Source organism: Capra hircus, chromosome 1 (genome assembly GCF_001704415.2).
Source record: "Capra hircus breed San Clemente chromosome 1, ASM170441v1, whole genome shotgun sequence".
In the NCBI taxonomy this organism is placed as follows: Eukaryota; Metazoa; Chordata; class Mammalia; order Artiodactyla; family Bovidae; genus Capra; species Capra hircus.
Window position 1 is genome coordinate 52827846 of NC_030808.1, and position 14546 is coordinate 52842391.

Consider the following 14546-nt stretch of genomic DNA (forward strand, 5'->3'; position numbering starts at 1 on the left):
CTTACCTCATCAGTCTACTTAACCCTCTAGATTGTATGTAATTATTATATATTGTTAGGTTAATCATGTTTCCATTATGGCTTGCAATTGTAATTATCTTTTATTTTTTGTCTGGTTATTGATTATGAAAACTGATAAAAGTCATCTACTATTATGATTGTGATTATTTAACTATTATCCCTTTTAATACCACTGCATCATGATTGGTCAACAGAAAATAACAGAATTCTATATCACTAAAACTATCATTTAATAGGAAAACCTGTAATCACTTTTTAAAATCCAGATGCACATTACAATTATCTTGGAATTTTTGAAAAAAATAGAAATGCCCAGCTATTGCTTTTTCTCCAAAGTTCCAGATGTGATTCTAATGAGCAGTCATGTTTAAAAACAACTGGACTATATAATGATCTTAAAAAAAAAAAAAAGAAATACATGCAATTGGAGCTGAAGTCTGAGTAAAGCAGCCTAGTGGTCCTCCCACACCTGCTGATGTGATTGCTCAGGGGAAGGATAATACTGTATTAGTGATGATCCCCAGACAAGAAAAATGTGCCATTAAACCACTGTTAATCTCATGAATAGGTTATTCTTGGAAGCTTGACTGTACTGTGGGTTGTCATTCACGCCTCAACCTTCAAGGATATGCCTCGATTAAAAGAAAATATGAAGAAAGCTATAGGATAATCTTCAGCTGGAGAAACCTGAGCTGGACCTGAACTCAGGATAACTTCACTTGTTCAGCAAACAAGGCCTGTCCTTTCTTAATTTTGCCTTTCTATGGACAAAATTTATCTGTCTGCTAGATCACATCCCATTGATAAAGATACAGCTCAAGCCTTGAACACAACGATTATATGCCAATGTCATCTGTTACTTTAATAGTTGCACCTACTTACTGATAGATTGTGACAAGGCTAATGATAGACTGTGATGTGGAACAACTTCTTGCATTTGGGGAACCCTGCATACTGGAAAACTCCATCAACTATTGTGAATGGACTGTTTCCCCTAAAACCTACAGTATGTATTTTGAAATCACTCCTCAATTAGTAAGTATTATAACTGATGATGTAAACATTAGCTACAGGTATCACTTAGGAATCCCTTTCTCTGGATGCTTAATACATGTTAATCTTTTATATTGGAAGAGGACCATCTATTATTATTTCACTCCTCCACCATGAAAATTCAGGTGTTATAGACTTCAGGTGTTATTTCCTACTTTGTCTGTCCCTAATAGTAGCTTTTCCTTGGAACCCCTACATAAGATTTTGCAAGGAATCAAAGTATTAAAAGATTTCATATGCTGTGCTTAGTCACTCAGTAGTGTCTGACTTTTTGTGACCCCATGGAATATAGCCCACCAGGCTCCTCTGTCCATGGGGATTCTCCAGGCTGCCATGCCCTCCTCCAGGGGATCTTCACAACCCAGGGATAGAAACCAGGTCTCCTGCATTGCAGACAGATTCTTTACCATCTGAGCATGCTGCTGCTGCTAAGTCGCTTCAGTCATGTCCAACTCTGTGTGACCCCAAAGATGGCAGCCCACCAGGCTCCCCCGTCCCTGGGATTCTCTAGGCAAGAACACTAGAGTGGGTTGCCATTTCCTTCTCCAGTGCATGAAAGTGAAAAGTGAAAGTGAAGTCGCTCAGTTGTGTCTGACTCTTAGCGACCCCATGGACTGTAGCCCTCCAGACTCCTCCATCCATGGGATTTTCCAGGCAAGAGGACTGGAGTGGGGTGCCACTGCCATCTGAGCATAGGAAAACACAATTGTATCTTGATAGAATAGGTTACTGTTTTACTATTATCATAGCTGATAAGTTAATGGATATAGGAGTTAATGTACAAAAACAGACCTCTCATTCCTGGTGGGACTTTTCCTTTACTACATCCCCTATCACTCAGAAATGGGTTTTTTCCATTGTTTAACTCACTGTTTTTTATTTTCTTTTGACTGTTTGGAATTGTTAATTGACCTATAGAATTAACAAGATTGTTCATGTTATTTTGCCTTATTCCTATGCTCTTAAGTATAAATAATCCTGAGGCTATTATAGAAATTAAAATGGAGGAAGCTTTGGTTCAGGCTTCAGAAGCACGAGAGAGCAGGTCTCTGACCTTGCTTCTGATGTGCCTGGCCACAGAATATTCCATGGTTGTTTGTAAGCACAACTAGTCAGGCAGCACTTTAAATAAAAAAGGGAGTGGGCCTGGAATTCTTGAGCTCCTGGAGGCCTGGCCAACTGTGCCCAGGATTTAATGGAATCCTATGACTCGTAAGATAAAACAAACAGCATTGTAAAAGTGTTAACATAAAACCAAAGCTTCATTTTTGCACACAAACCAATGATAATATTACTTTGCACCCTGGGATTATAAGCAAAAGCCCCTGAAACTGCAATCTGAAGTTTCATTTGTGGCGTGGACATACTTTTCCCAATTGGGACTCCAGATTGCTATTATTTGGAGCTTCCCAGCATGCTGCTTAAGTTCTGGATGTTGGTTGGCCTAATTTGGTGTTGTATGTGCTATTATGCTTCTTTACTGTTTCTATTTCTCTTTCCTTTTAATGACTGTATATTGAAATTAAATTAAATAATCCTTATTAGATACTGAAATTTTTAATGCTTTAAAAAAAAGATTAATGACACATATTTCTCATATTAAAAATATTCAGAAGTATTTGCATTTATTTCTGGAAACTTATAAAAATCCATACCTCAGAAAGCTTAACAAAAAACAAAAATTGACATTTAATATTAAGGAAGGAAAGTACTATACACCAAATTAATCTTAAAGGATAAATTTCCTATTTTTGTTTTTACTAATTAGAATTAGATTATATCTTAAAAGCAATGTTTTCCTAGGATTTCTATGTTTCCTAGGGTTTATTTCAGCGTATTTAAATATATAAAATAAACATATACAAACATGTAACTTCTTTCTCACTTATATATCACATAGCTGATATGTAATTTTGATTTTCAATGTTTTTCTAATCTGATTTTCAATGTTCCCTCCTCCTTCCCTCTCAGTGTATATACGGTCCCTATAAATTATCCAAATTACAATACGTGGTCAAGAATAAGACATACTAAGAAACAAAGGAAGTACCAAATTAAATAGCAGCTGAAATACTAATAGTTCCTGAATTTAGAATCCACTGGGCAAAAAATTTAAAAATTTCTAAAAATTACAAATGTAGGATATCTCATAACTTTTCATAGAATCTAATAAGGAAGTAATGTGGGTCATATACTCATTCTCCATACTGCACTAAGTCGTAATGTTTGAGTTGGAGCATATGCAATTGCCACTCTTTTTTAATTAAAAAACAGATGAATATCTGTAATTTCATATGGTTCAACTTGATGATAACCTAAGTCAAGTAAGTTTTTAAAAGTATTCATTAATAGAGTAGATTGTTTTCCTGAGAGAATGTAACTGAATATACATTAAAATTTGTTGTTGTTGTTTAGTTACTAAATTGTGCCCAACTCTTTTGCAGTCTCATAAACTGTAGCCTGCCAGGCTCCTCTATCCAAGGGATTTCCTAGGCAAGAATACTGGAGTGGGTTGCCATTTCCTTCTCTAATACATTAAAATATAGAAATAATATATATACCTTTTCAAGAAATTAGTTCTAATTCAATATCACTGTTTGCTCATGTTTTTACCTAAATAATGCCTTCCACAATTTTTAACCTATCAATAATCTCAATCTCCAAAACACAAAATTTATATATTTTCTAATTATAATCTATACAAATTGATAGTTTCTAAATATTTTATTTCCTCATCCATGTGGTCAACATTTACTGAGTATCTATGATATACCAAATGCTATGCTAACTGCCATACAAAGATTTCATAATTTCTAGAAAGAAAGACCTGTAAACAAATGACTTTAATACCACAGGAAAGATATGGCAACAGAAATATAAACAAATCATAGGTCAGAGAAAGAAGTAATGAACAATATCTAACAGAGTGTCTTCTTCAGTATTATTCTTGCCTCATCGCTATAAACAAAGGAAAAAAATCCCACTTGAAATACTTCATTTTTCCTTAAATTTGTAGGCTATCAGTTACTTCCCATGTATATACTATCTTTGTTTGTATAAATAAATATATTCAAAGAAACTTCAAAAATATACTCAATTGACTGAGGATACAGTTACAGTTAAATCTTTAATAACTACATATTTGAATCGGGAAGACTATCTCCAATGACTAGATATCTCCAATTTTGTTTGTACTGACTTTTCTAATTACCTGTGGCATTTTCAGTTTAATGGTCAAGAAGAAATACTTCTTATCAGTTCAGTTAAATAGCTCTTAACAGTTAGAAGAAAAAGCTATGCACATAAAATTACTATTTCCAGGTTGGGTAATTTTTACCTTTTCCAAGTAAAACCAATATATTTTAATGCTTCTTCAGCTAAACAGTCAAGAACATAGCATACATGCTCTCCATAACCCGACTTTAATTTTGAAGGAGGAAAATCTGCAGTTCTTCCCTGAAATACAAAAGATAAACTGGGTATTATTTGTTATTTATATTGCAAATGTCAAAATATTTTAAGCAAAGTACTGTTGAATAAATGTATCACTTCTCGATTCTTCAAATGATTTAAAATAACTGTAACTACATTGCTTCTCAGAAATCCACCTCTTTAGTCTTTTAAAAATCCATTGGTATATAAACACAAAAGGAAAATGAAGATGTTTTATTGTCAAAAGTATCAAATTAAAAGGCAATAACCTCATGAAAGCAGAACAAATCACTGATGTTATTAGGGTGAAAAATCAGTAAAACCACTAGGTTGGTATCATACTGTTAAACAACTATGTAAACGATGAAGTGATTCACTTGTCAAAAATTAATAATGTGTGTGCCAAAAATTCTTACTGCTTGTCCCCAGGAAAAGTCAGAAATGAAAAGTACCACTGCTATCATGGTCTAGTAAATCAAAGTTTCTTTTCAAAATACAGTGTTTCAGCTTTCTAGTTTTTAATCATTTTTTAGAAGGTGAACTAAGTATACATAAATTCATCTCTGAGATATATCAACATTAATAATGAACACACACTGAACATACACACATAGACAGTTATCCACAGAGAATTCTTCTAAAAGGCTAGCATTTATGTTGCTGAATTATCAATATTAAAAATGTCCTAACTACAAACATGCAGAGAGAAGGGAGTTGTTTATACTTACAAATGATCGAAGCTCAGATAATATGCTAGATATTATTGCATTAGGGTCATCATATTCTTGAGGCTGCTCAAAGGGGCGTCCTGCTTTGTTAATCAACCAAGCAGCGAGGGTACAAAACATGTAGAACTGTTCCCCGGGATTGGTAGGCAGTGCAAAATAGTGTCTGTTCCAAAACAAAGGAGGAGAACAGAATATGAAATATTGCAAACAAGTCCATAGTAGCTAAACGAACAAAATCCGAAACTGCCGAAGGATTTTTTGTCCCAATGACTTTAACATCAAAAGACAATGACAATTCATTCTGAGGTTTCTAGTAACCCACCACACTCTTATATTAAAGATTTTAATCAACAGGATAAGGGCAATTTCTACTGGACACAAAATATTAGTTCAAAGACTTTGACCCAGAAAATGCACTGATGAATGTAGAACTCTGAACAAAATAATGTCAGGATAATTAATAAGAGAGTATCTCCTGAAATGGTAATTTGAAATTTAAGAGACTCTTGGAGTTTAAAATAAAGATCGTAATGATTATTTACAAAGCATTTTTACTTTTTTTTTTAAATATAGTGTCACTGTTAATCTTTACTTACTGTTTCTAACCTACCCACCACGTTAAACAGTTGTTCTCAAGTTGGCTGTATACTGTATACTGTTCTCAACTGGCTGAATCACTTGAAGAGCTTGTTAAACTACTGCTACCTGACTAAACATTGTTTCTTACCTCACAAATTAAATCAAAACTTTGGGGAGTGAAGTCCGGAGTAGATATGTTTCAAAAGCTTCCTAGATAGTTCTTAGGTTCAGCCAGGATTAAGAACCACTGCCTGTGTATATCCCAGTCTAACAAACATTTGTGGACTTTAGGTTAAAGCCCCTAGCCTCTTAAAAATAGCCCTATGAGGACCAACATGATTCACACCTAAACTTTTAAGGAATAAAACCTGCAAGCCACAGCATTTTTTACTTTGATCAAAGACCTTATTTTGCTTTTATGTGAAGCTATTACTATTGTTTATAATTAGATTTATAGATACTATAACTATTTTTCATAAGAATCAGCAATCTACTCCTTCCTGATTTTTTTCCAGTTTTTTTTCCTTCCCAATTTTTCTCTTGCAGGATAGTTTAAATGTTCTGGAAAATAACAGCTGGGAGGGAAAAAAAGGCTATGAAGTCCTTCCAAATAGGTATATGTTCACCCACTACTAATAATTCTTTTTTTTTTTTTCCTTATTAGCTGATAACAACTCCAGGACAGAGGAATGGATACTGATAGATACTGGAGACCCAAGACAGTTCAGTTCAGTTCAATAGCTCAGTCGTGTCTGACTCTTTGTGACCCCATGGACTGCAGCACACCAGGCTTCCCGGTCCATCACCAACTCCCGGAGTTAACTTAAACTCATGTCCATTGAGTTGGTGATGCCATCTAACTAGCGCATTCTCTGTCATCCCCTTCTCCTCCCACCTTCAATCTTTCCCAGCATCAGGGTATTTTCAAATGAGTCAGTTCTTCACATCAGATAGCCAAAGTATTGGAGCTACAACATCAGTCCTTCCAATGAACACCCAGGACTGATCTCCTTTAGGATGTACTGGATGGATCTCCTTGCCGTCCAAGGGACTCTCAAGAGTCTTCTCCAATACCACAGTTCAAAAGCATCAATTCTTCAGCGCTCAGCTTTCTTTATAGTTCAACTCTCACATCCATACATGACCACTGGAAAAACCATAGCCTTGACTGGACAGACCTTTGTTGGCAAAGTAATGTCTCTGCTTTTTAATATGCTGTTTAGGTTAGTGGTTCTCAAACTTAAGTGGGTATCAGAATCACCTGGAAGGCTTGTTGCAAAAGCAGACTTCTACACCTCACCCTCTAGGATTTCTGATATACTGGACTCAGGAAAGGGCCTGTAGGATTACACTTCTAATAAGCTCCCAGGTGATGCTGATGTTGCTAATCTGTTGACCATACTTTGAGAACCTTTAGACTAGGATATTTCCATGCAAATCCATGACTCAAAGTACTCTCCTGAACTTCTGAGGAAATAACAGAGATTGTTATCAACAGAATCTTAAAGCCAATTTATTTTTGTTTGAAAAATATACTTGGAGAAAAAAAACATTTTTATTAACAGAAAATGTTGACTGTTTATGAATTACCCTATTCACTTAAGTAATAACTTCCAATCTTACAATTTATATCATGGATCAAACAACATTATTTCTTCCTCTAACTTTTCTATTATGGACTGGCTTAGCAATATGGGCAGTTTACATGAAGCCAACATTATCTTCTAATGGAAGTTACTGGAAGAGAGTAAGGAATTAAATTTAAACTGTCAAGGTAAATAATTTGAAAATAATCTGAGCCTAGGTATAGTCATTTAGAGAAAGTACTACAGATTCTTAAACTAAATTGCCTCTTACACATTTAAACAAAAACAAAAATTTAATACAAAAAAAAATAAGTATTAATGTGAAGGAAATCTACAAAGTTTATGAGGCCTATCACTAGGCGACACTAATTTAAAGAGAAAGTGCTGGCTGTCCATCATCCTCAGCAAGTAATACCAGCCGCAGCTTCAGAATATGATGGACTTTCCCCCGAACAGAATAGAGCAGAACTTCAGGTTCTATGAAAAGAGACAATTCCATTGTCACTTCATTTGTCTTGTTCACTTCTCAGTTTCCAAAAGTACTGTTACTGCAAAGACAGAAATCTTTTAAAAGATAGCAATTAGTGAGCAAGTTTACTAACCACTTATAAAATGCACAAGTAGGTGTCCGGTACAAAAGTTACAAGTTGTAGGGACAAATTCTCGAAAAGGAAACCAAAAACTAGAAACAGATCTAAACTGATTATGGCATTCATCTTTGAGGATGAGATCATGAGTGACTGCAGTAATTTACACATTGTAAGTTTTCTGAGTTTTCTAAGAGGTTGTTTTATTATGTTTACAATCAGGAAAAAAAAAAAAGTTTGCGTTTTATGGAGCTGCGTGAGTGCTCTAGGCAAGCTGCCTTCCAGTCCTATTTGAAGTTCCAAAACTTTACTCTCGCTACAAAAATACCAAGTCTAAACTCCGTGAGCAGTCCGGCCCTACGTCGCCAAGTTTGGGGTGAAGTGCTCTTTCCTGCGTAGGAAGACAGAGGCAAGTGCTTGGTAACCCGCGCTCGGAGTTCCCCCAAAGGCCAGAGGAAGGCTTCTCCCCAGGGCCCAGCCGGCTTCCAGGCGCTCGGGGTACGAGGGCACCCACCTGGACGGGGGCTTCAGGTTGTTCTTCCGGAGGAGATCCTCCTCATAGCGGAGCAACTTCAGCTTCTCCACCAGGTCCTCCATCACCACAAACATGTGGTAGGCCGCGCCGGGGCCCCTCTCCACGACCACCTCCCCCGCTCCTTCGCCGCGGGACCGAGACACCTCATCCTCCAAACCCGACGGGGTGACCACGGCGGCGGCGGCTGCCATCACGGAACAGACCGAAAGAGCCCAGCGCGAGGTCTGACCCACAGACCTCCGCGGCCTGCGCTGGCGCAGCTGGGACCAGCGCGGCCGGTTACCCAGGCGACCCGGGCACACCAACAGGAAAATTAGACTCCGCCCCCTTCCCCCGCTCTAACGTTCTAAATTCCCTCCAACCAGGGCGGGCTTCCTTGCGGGCGTCACGTCTGGCTCCTGCCCCTTCCCCCGCCCCTTCCCCCGCCTCTGGAGAGGCGGAGGCTGAAGCAGCCCCGCCCCATAGGCGTGGCATTTTCCTAGTCACGTTGGGCCACGCCTCCTACCGCTTCATTTTAAAGAGAGAGGGTCTGCGGGCGTTTCTGTTGTGCTTTCATGATGGTCCTTAGGAGGCTCTAGGAGACTTGGAACGGTCATCAAGGGCCCCTGAGTCGGCGTCTGAGGCAGCTGGTAGCAGATAAAAAGATTAAAGAGAGAGGAAGGCGTGCAATATTGAAGGCTACCATAGCCCACTGGTATCTTTTTAATTTTTTTTTCAAATTGAAAGTTTTCACAGTTGTAAAGATATTCGATATCATCGGTCTCCCTTTACTTCAGGAGTTTTCCAAAGAGAATTTTCCTTATTTTTCTTAATCTTTCTCTCATTCGGGAATGCAGTATTTGATTTAACAGTATATTGCAAGATTTGAAGTATTATAATTCTCTGCTGTTACTCCAGGGATGAGAAAAGTTGTTGGTTGGGAGGGGAAGAAGAAAGGCAGAGGATAAGCAGAAAGGAGGCATAAGAAAGTGTTTGTTGTACCTCAGAAACAAAAATTCTAAACTCACATCTTGCTGTTTAATCAAGGCCATTACATGTTGTGTCAAGTTTTGGGGTGCCTTGTTAAAATAGCAAAGGAGATAATCTTGAGAGGAATTCCCTGCCCTGTAGCTCTAAGTGTGGCTAATGACAGAATGTTACTACTGTACTGTGCAGCTGTTGACCTGGAAAATACCAATACAAGGAAGGGGGCATAACTGACTGCTTTACAGGTCTCAAAAAAAACTTGTGTATCAAGCAGTTTTCCTACCAGTTATATAAAAAATCAGGTAAGTGGTAGATGCTGGGGGTTTCCTGGGAGATGAAAACTTTTGGCAAGAGGTTGAAACTATGTTTGTGTTTATGTGATTTTTGATCTCTGTACTTTTATCTGTTACTAGAAAATACAGAGGCCCATTTTTTGACAGAGCTGAAGTTTGAAATTTATTTGTTGTATCTTTTTGTTAGAAAAATGGGCAGAAGAGCACTTCTCATTTTTATATCAGTCTAGACCTAACTTGTTTCTGAGATGTATAAAGGATCAGAATGAAAAATCAGAAAGGAAAATACCTTTACCTACTTACTGAAGAAAGTAAATACATAAAGTAACTGATTTATATAGAAAATAGCTCAAAGGGGGAGACCACTTTAAGAATAAATAGCATTGTTTGCCTATTGCAGGTCATTAACGGCTGCTTTTAATAAAAATGAGAGCGAAATTTGGATTTGATTCCACCCCACTGCCAAAAGCCCACTGCCAAATTGTTGTTTTTCTTTTCCTTCTTAGAACGGTGTTTCTCCCCAATATATACCAACAGCAATCACTGCATGTGTGGGTAAGGCATATTGTGATATGTCTGTGTAACTTTCAGAGAACAAGATAGATGCATAGTCTTTTAGGATTGGAAGAAACAACTTAAAGCTCAGTCATATGCTTGAGTGACTAAACACAGCACATATGCTTTGAGGTCCTTGATTAGCAAGTAACCTGTGGCTTTTTAAGATGACTCTCAAAACAGTGTCAGACTTTACAGGTAAATTGATTATAATCAAGGAGATGTTCACTTGAAGGCAGACTGCTTACATAAGATATTCTGACATGTTCAGAAAATTATGTATAACACTCAGAATGAAACCGTCAAACATTGTTTTCTGGCTGACAAGAAATTCCCCAACAACATATGTATTTTGATTGGGGACATTTGATGGGGATCGGGGGGAGAATCTCTCCCAGAACCTAACCATTTCCTTCCCAAGTACAATGCTGATACATTTTGGCTTGAAACCAGTATAAAGAATTATTTCCCCCTTAATTATGTGAAGAATAAAAAAAATGAGATTAAAATATAAACTGTCCACTAGTAACTGTCACAGAAAAAAAATGAAACAAAGGAAAAACCAACTGTTCAAGGCTGAACATATTTTCCCCACAGGGAAAAAAAGATAGGAAAGAATACTCTGAAATACTATTTCATTTTTATAAGGCCTAGAGATTATTTTTGCTGAATTTTTGTATACCCACAATAGTTTAACACTTCAAGAGGCCTTTTGCCTGATGGAAGTAGTTCCCTTCACGTGTGTGAGAATACACACTCAAATCCTCCTCCAGCTTTCTCAGCCACCCAGAAGTTTTGGGGTACATTTGTGTTAGTATTTCGGCAGGACCCGCTTACTGATTGCAGAGTTAAATAAGAACTTGAAAAAATAGGATGTTGCAGCATGTGAGTACTTCAAGAATCTTAGAAATTATCCTTCGTTGTATGTGTTGACCACAATTAAGAGCTGGGCTTCTAACTTTGAATTTTATTTCTTGCAAACTGCCTGTGAAATGATAGAAGTAATTTTTAAGGCCCTTAAAACATTGCTGTGAATGGGTTAATCTCAGAAAACTGAAGAGCATTCCAATCAAAGGTGATTTAAGCTAAAGGGATTTCCCTGAGAGATGAGCAAAGCTAGGGGTGAAAAGGAGGCAGGTTCAAAGATGGAGGAATGCTTTCCAGCTGCATCTCCGAATATAAGAAGTCTTCCAAGAAGATTTAGCAGACTTAAAGAACAAAGTTGCTTTGTTTTATAAATGGCTTCAGTTCAGTTCAGTCGCTCAGTCGTGTCTGACTCTTTGCGACCCCATGAATCGCAGCACGCCAGGCCTCCCTGTCCATCACCAACTCCCGGAGTCCACTCAGACTCACGTCCATCGAGTTAGTGATGCCATCCAGCCATCTCATCCTCGGTCATCCCCTTCTCCTCCTGCCCCCAATCCCTCCCAGCATCAGAGTCTTTTCCAATGAGTCAACTCTTCTCATGAGGTGGCCAAAGTACTGGAGTTTCAGCTTTAGCATCATTCCTTCCAAAGAAATCCCAGGGCTGATCTCCTTCAAAATGGACTGGTTGGATCTCCTTGCAGTCCAAGGGACTCTCAAGAGTCTTCTCCAACACCACAGTTCAAAAGCATCAATTCTTCGGTGCTCAGCCTTCTTCCCAGTCCAACTCTCACATCCATACATGACCACAGGAACAACCACAGCCTTGACTAGACGGACCTTAGTCAGCAAAGTAATGTCTCTGCTTTAAATGGCTTAGTACCACCCATTCAAGATGTTAAAAACTTAGAAAGCCATTAACTGAATAAAACTTCTTAACCTGATAGAAAATATTGGCCAAAAATCTAGAAGGAAAAAAGTAACATTTAAATGTAAAGCATTAGGTGATAAGCCTTTTAAAGTCAAAACCAAAGTGAAGATATCCCTCTTCAAAACTGTGCTAGAGATCAGAAAATTTACTTAAACCAAAAACCTCAGAAACAAACTATATATAGCACCCAGGAATAAGTTTGTCATGATAATTACAGAGTAATTGTTAAAGGCTTATAAAATCCAAATAGGGATATAATATTCATCAATAAGAAAAATCAGTTATCTTTAACTTATTCCATAAGCTTTGGAGCTTATGGAATTTAGTTGCAACTAAAATTTCATGAGAGCTGATACTGAAACTCATGTAAGAGTAAATTTAAAGAAGTGTGAGGAAGAAATCAGATAGTAAGTTCCCTAATAAAATATATAATTTAAAATAATGGCATCTCAAAAATAAATAGAAAATAGCCTGGAAGCAGGTGAGTTTATATAAAAATTCAGTATATGATAAAGTTGGTGTTACCAACTAATGGAAAAAGATAAACTATTCAATAAATGCTGCTGAAGCTATGGGTTATCTATATGGAAACAAAATTACATCTCTGAATTCCAGCATATATATTCCATATGGACTGAGGACATAAATGTGAAATACTTGTAGGGTGGTTAGAAGGAAGCAAAATAATTTCAATGTAAGGGAGGATTTTTTGAAGGAAATAAAGAATAAATGAGAAACTCTTCAAATTTTAAGAAATTAAATACCAAAGAGGACTCTAAATGATAAAGATACTTGTGATCTATTTAATGTCAATGGATTGGTTCCAAGGACACACAAAGATGATAGATCATTATAAGGCCTCTGTGCCATGTTGGAGAGTTTTAGAAGTATCCTTTTAGGTCTGAATTTCTTGACCTTAGCATGGTTGACATTTTAGGCTGGACAGCTCTTTGTTGTTGGGAGCTAGTCTGTACACTGTAAGATTTTAACAGCATCCTTGGCCCCTACCCACTGGATGCCAGTAGCACCCATGCATAACTGTAACAGCCAAAAATATCTCTAGACATTGCCTGCTGGCCCCTGGGTGACAGTAGGCCCCTGTCTGAGAACCACTTCTCTGGATACATGGGTTGAAGCAGCTAATGCCTTTATAAAAACCAGGAGGATAAAGGTAACTGAATGGCTGAGTGATGTGTCTATGTGGTATGGGGAATGGTGATAGTGAGCTAGAAAACTCAGAAACCATCTCAAGGAGGGGACATTTTTGTCATGTAGGAATTCAGCTCAGTTTTGCTGTGTTTTATGATTTTACAAGGATCTGAACTTGGGTTTGTATGTCACTGAGATCCTAATGATTTTGAGGGTGACCTAACACAGAAAATATTATTTCAGGGGTTACATTAGTTGTTAAATACATTTGATTTATTAATGCGTTAAATTTCAAAATGAGAAGCCTTACTCTTTTATTTTGATATTCAAATCTTATTCAGTTTGTAAGTACAGTAAGTTTGTTACAACAGAGTTTAATGAGGGGATTTACAACTTAAATTTCTATAGAGGTATTAAACTGTAAGAAACATAAGCTTATTATATTGTTTTGATATTATCTGACAAACTATTGCAGATGCTATAAAATCTCCTGAATCTAAAAGTAAAAAGTGGGAGAGGAGGGAAATAAGTTTTATTAAATATTCCAGTACTGTTTGTAAAGGTAGGTGTCAATGTAAACCAAAAGTCTAAATCGATTACTCAGAATCTCAAGTCTGTTTCTCTAACAGGCTAAACATTCAAACATTAGATACTTAAATATCAAAGAAGCACATATTTTTTTTTAACATAATTATACTACTGTAGGTTTGACTTTCTTCATTGCTTACCCACTTGGCAACTAATCATCCCTACCTGAACCTGTGAAATTTCCCATCCAGTGTACCAATTTCTGGGCCAGAAATACAAGAGATTCTTGCCCAGAACACCATAGGACACACCAAGTCCTAACTTGCTGTAACAAACTCCCTAGCTTAGAAGTGAATAGTTTTGTAACGCATTTCCCTGGATTTACTTCATTTTTTTTAGTTCTCTACTAAATGGAAGGAAGTCTTCTAACTCCCCCAAGATTATAATTGTTTCAGCTAACTTTGGCTTTCAAGATAGATAAATGCCATCCAATTACATTCTATGTATTTCAAGACTTTGCTCCCTGGTTTCATTTTCTTGGAGGAGAAACGAAGTGCATGGTGAACTGAGTTCCATTTCCTCCCTCTGTGTAGATGGTGGGGGTGTTTATTGAAGGGTTTCACGTAGACGTGTGTGCTGTGGGAGGGGTGTGGAAGATGATTATATTTGCATCTTCGAGTATTCAGGCAATATTGTAGAGGAGGGCCTACTGATTTGGCAATTTGAATAGTCAGGGGAGA

The 14546-nt window shown here is 37.2% G+C and overlaps 2 protein-coding genes across 2 annotated transcripts in view; one reads left to right on the plus strand and one right to left on the minus strand.

Annotated features, from left to right (window-relative positions):
* IFT57 (intraflagellar transport 57) overlaps positions 1–8812 on the minus strand; it is a 70246-nt gene extending 61434 nt beyond the window's left edge. Inside the window, exons 1-3 of the mRNA XM_005674895.3 lie at positions 8500–8812; positions 5234–5396; positions 4411–4529 (exon numbers count right to left, since the gene is read on the minus strand). Coding sequence (XP_005674952.2) covers positions 4411–4529; positions 5234–5396; positions 8500–8711 — 494 coding nt within the window. The 5' untranslated portion in view covers positions 8712–8812. The remainder of the gene's footprint in view (positions 1–4410; positions 4530–5233; positions 5397–8499) is intronic.
* HHLA2 (HERV-H LTR-associating 2) overlaps positions 9072–14546 on the plus strand; it is a 147152-nt gene continuing 141677 nt past the window's right edge. Inside the window, exon 1 of the mRNA XM_013962458.2 lies at positions 9072–9214. The gene's annotated coding sequence lies outside the window, so the exon portion shown is untranslated. The remainder of the gene's footprint in view (positions 9215–14546) is intronic.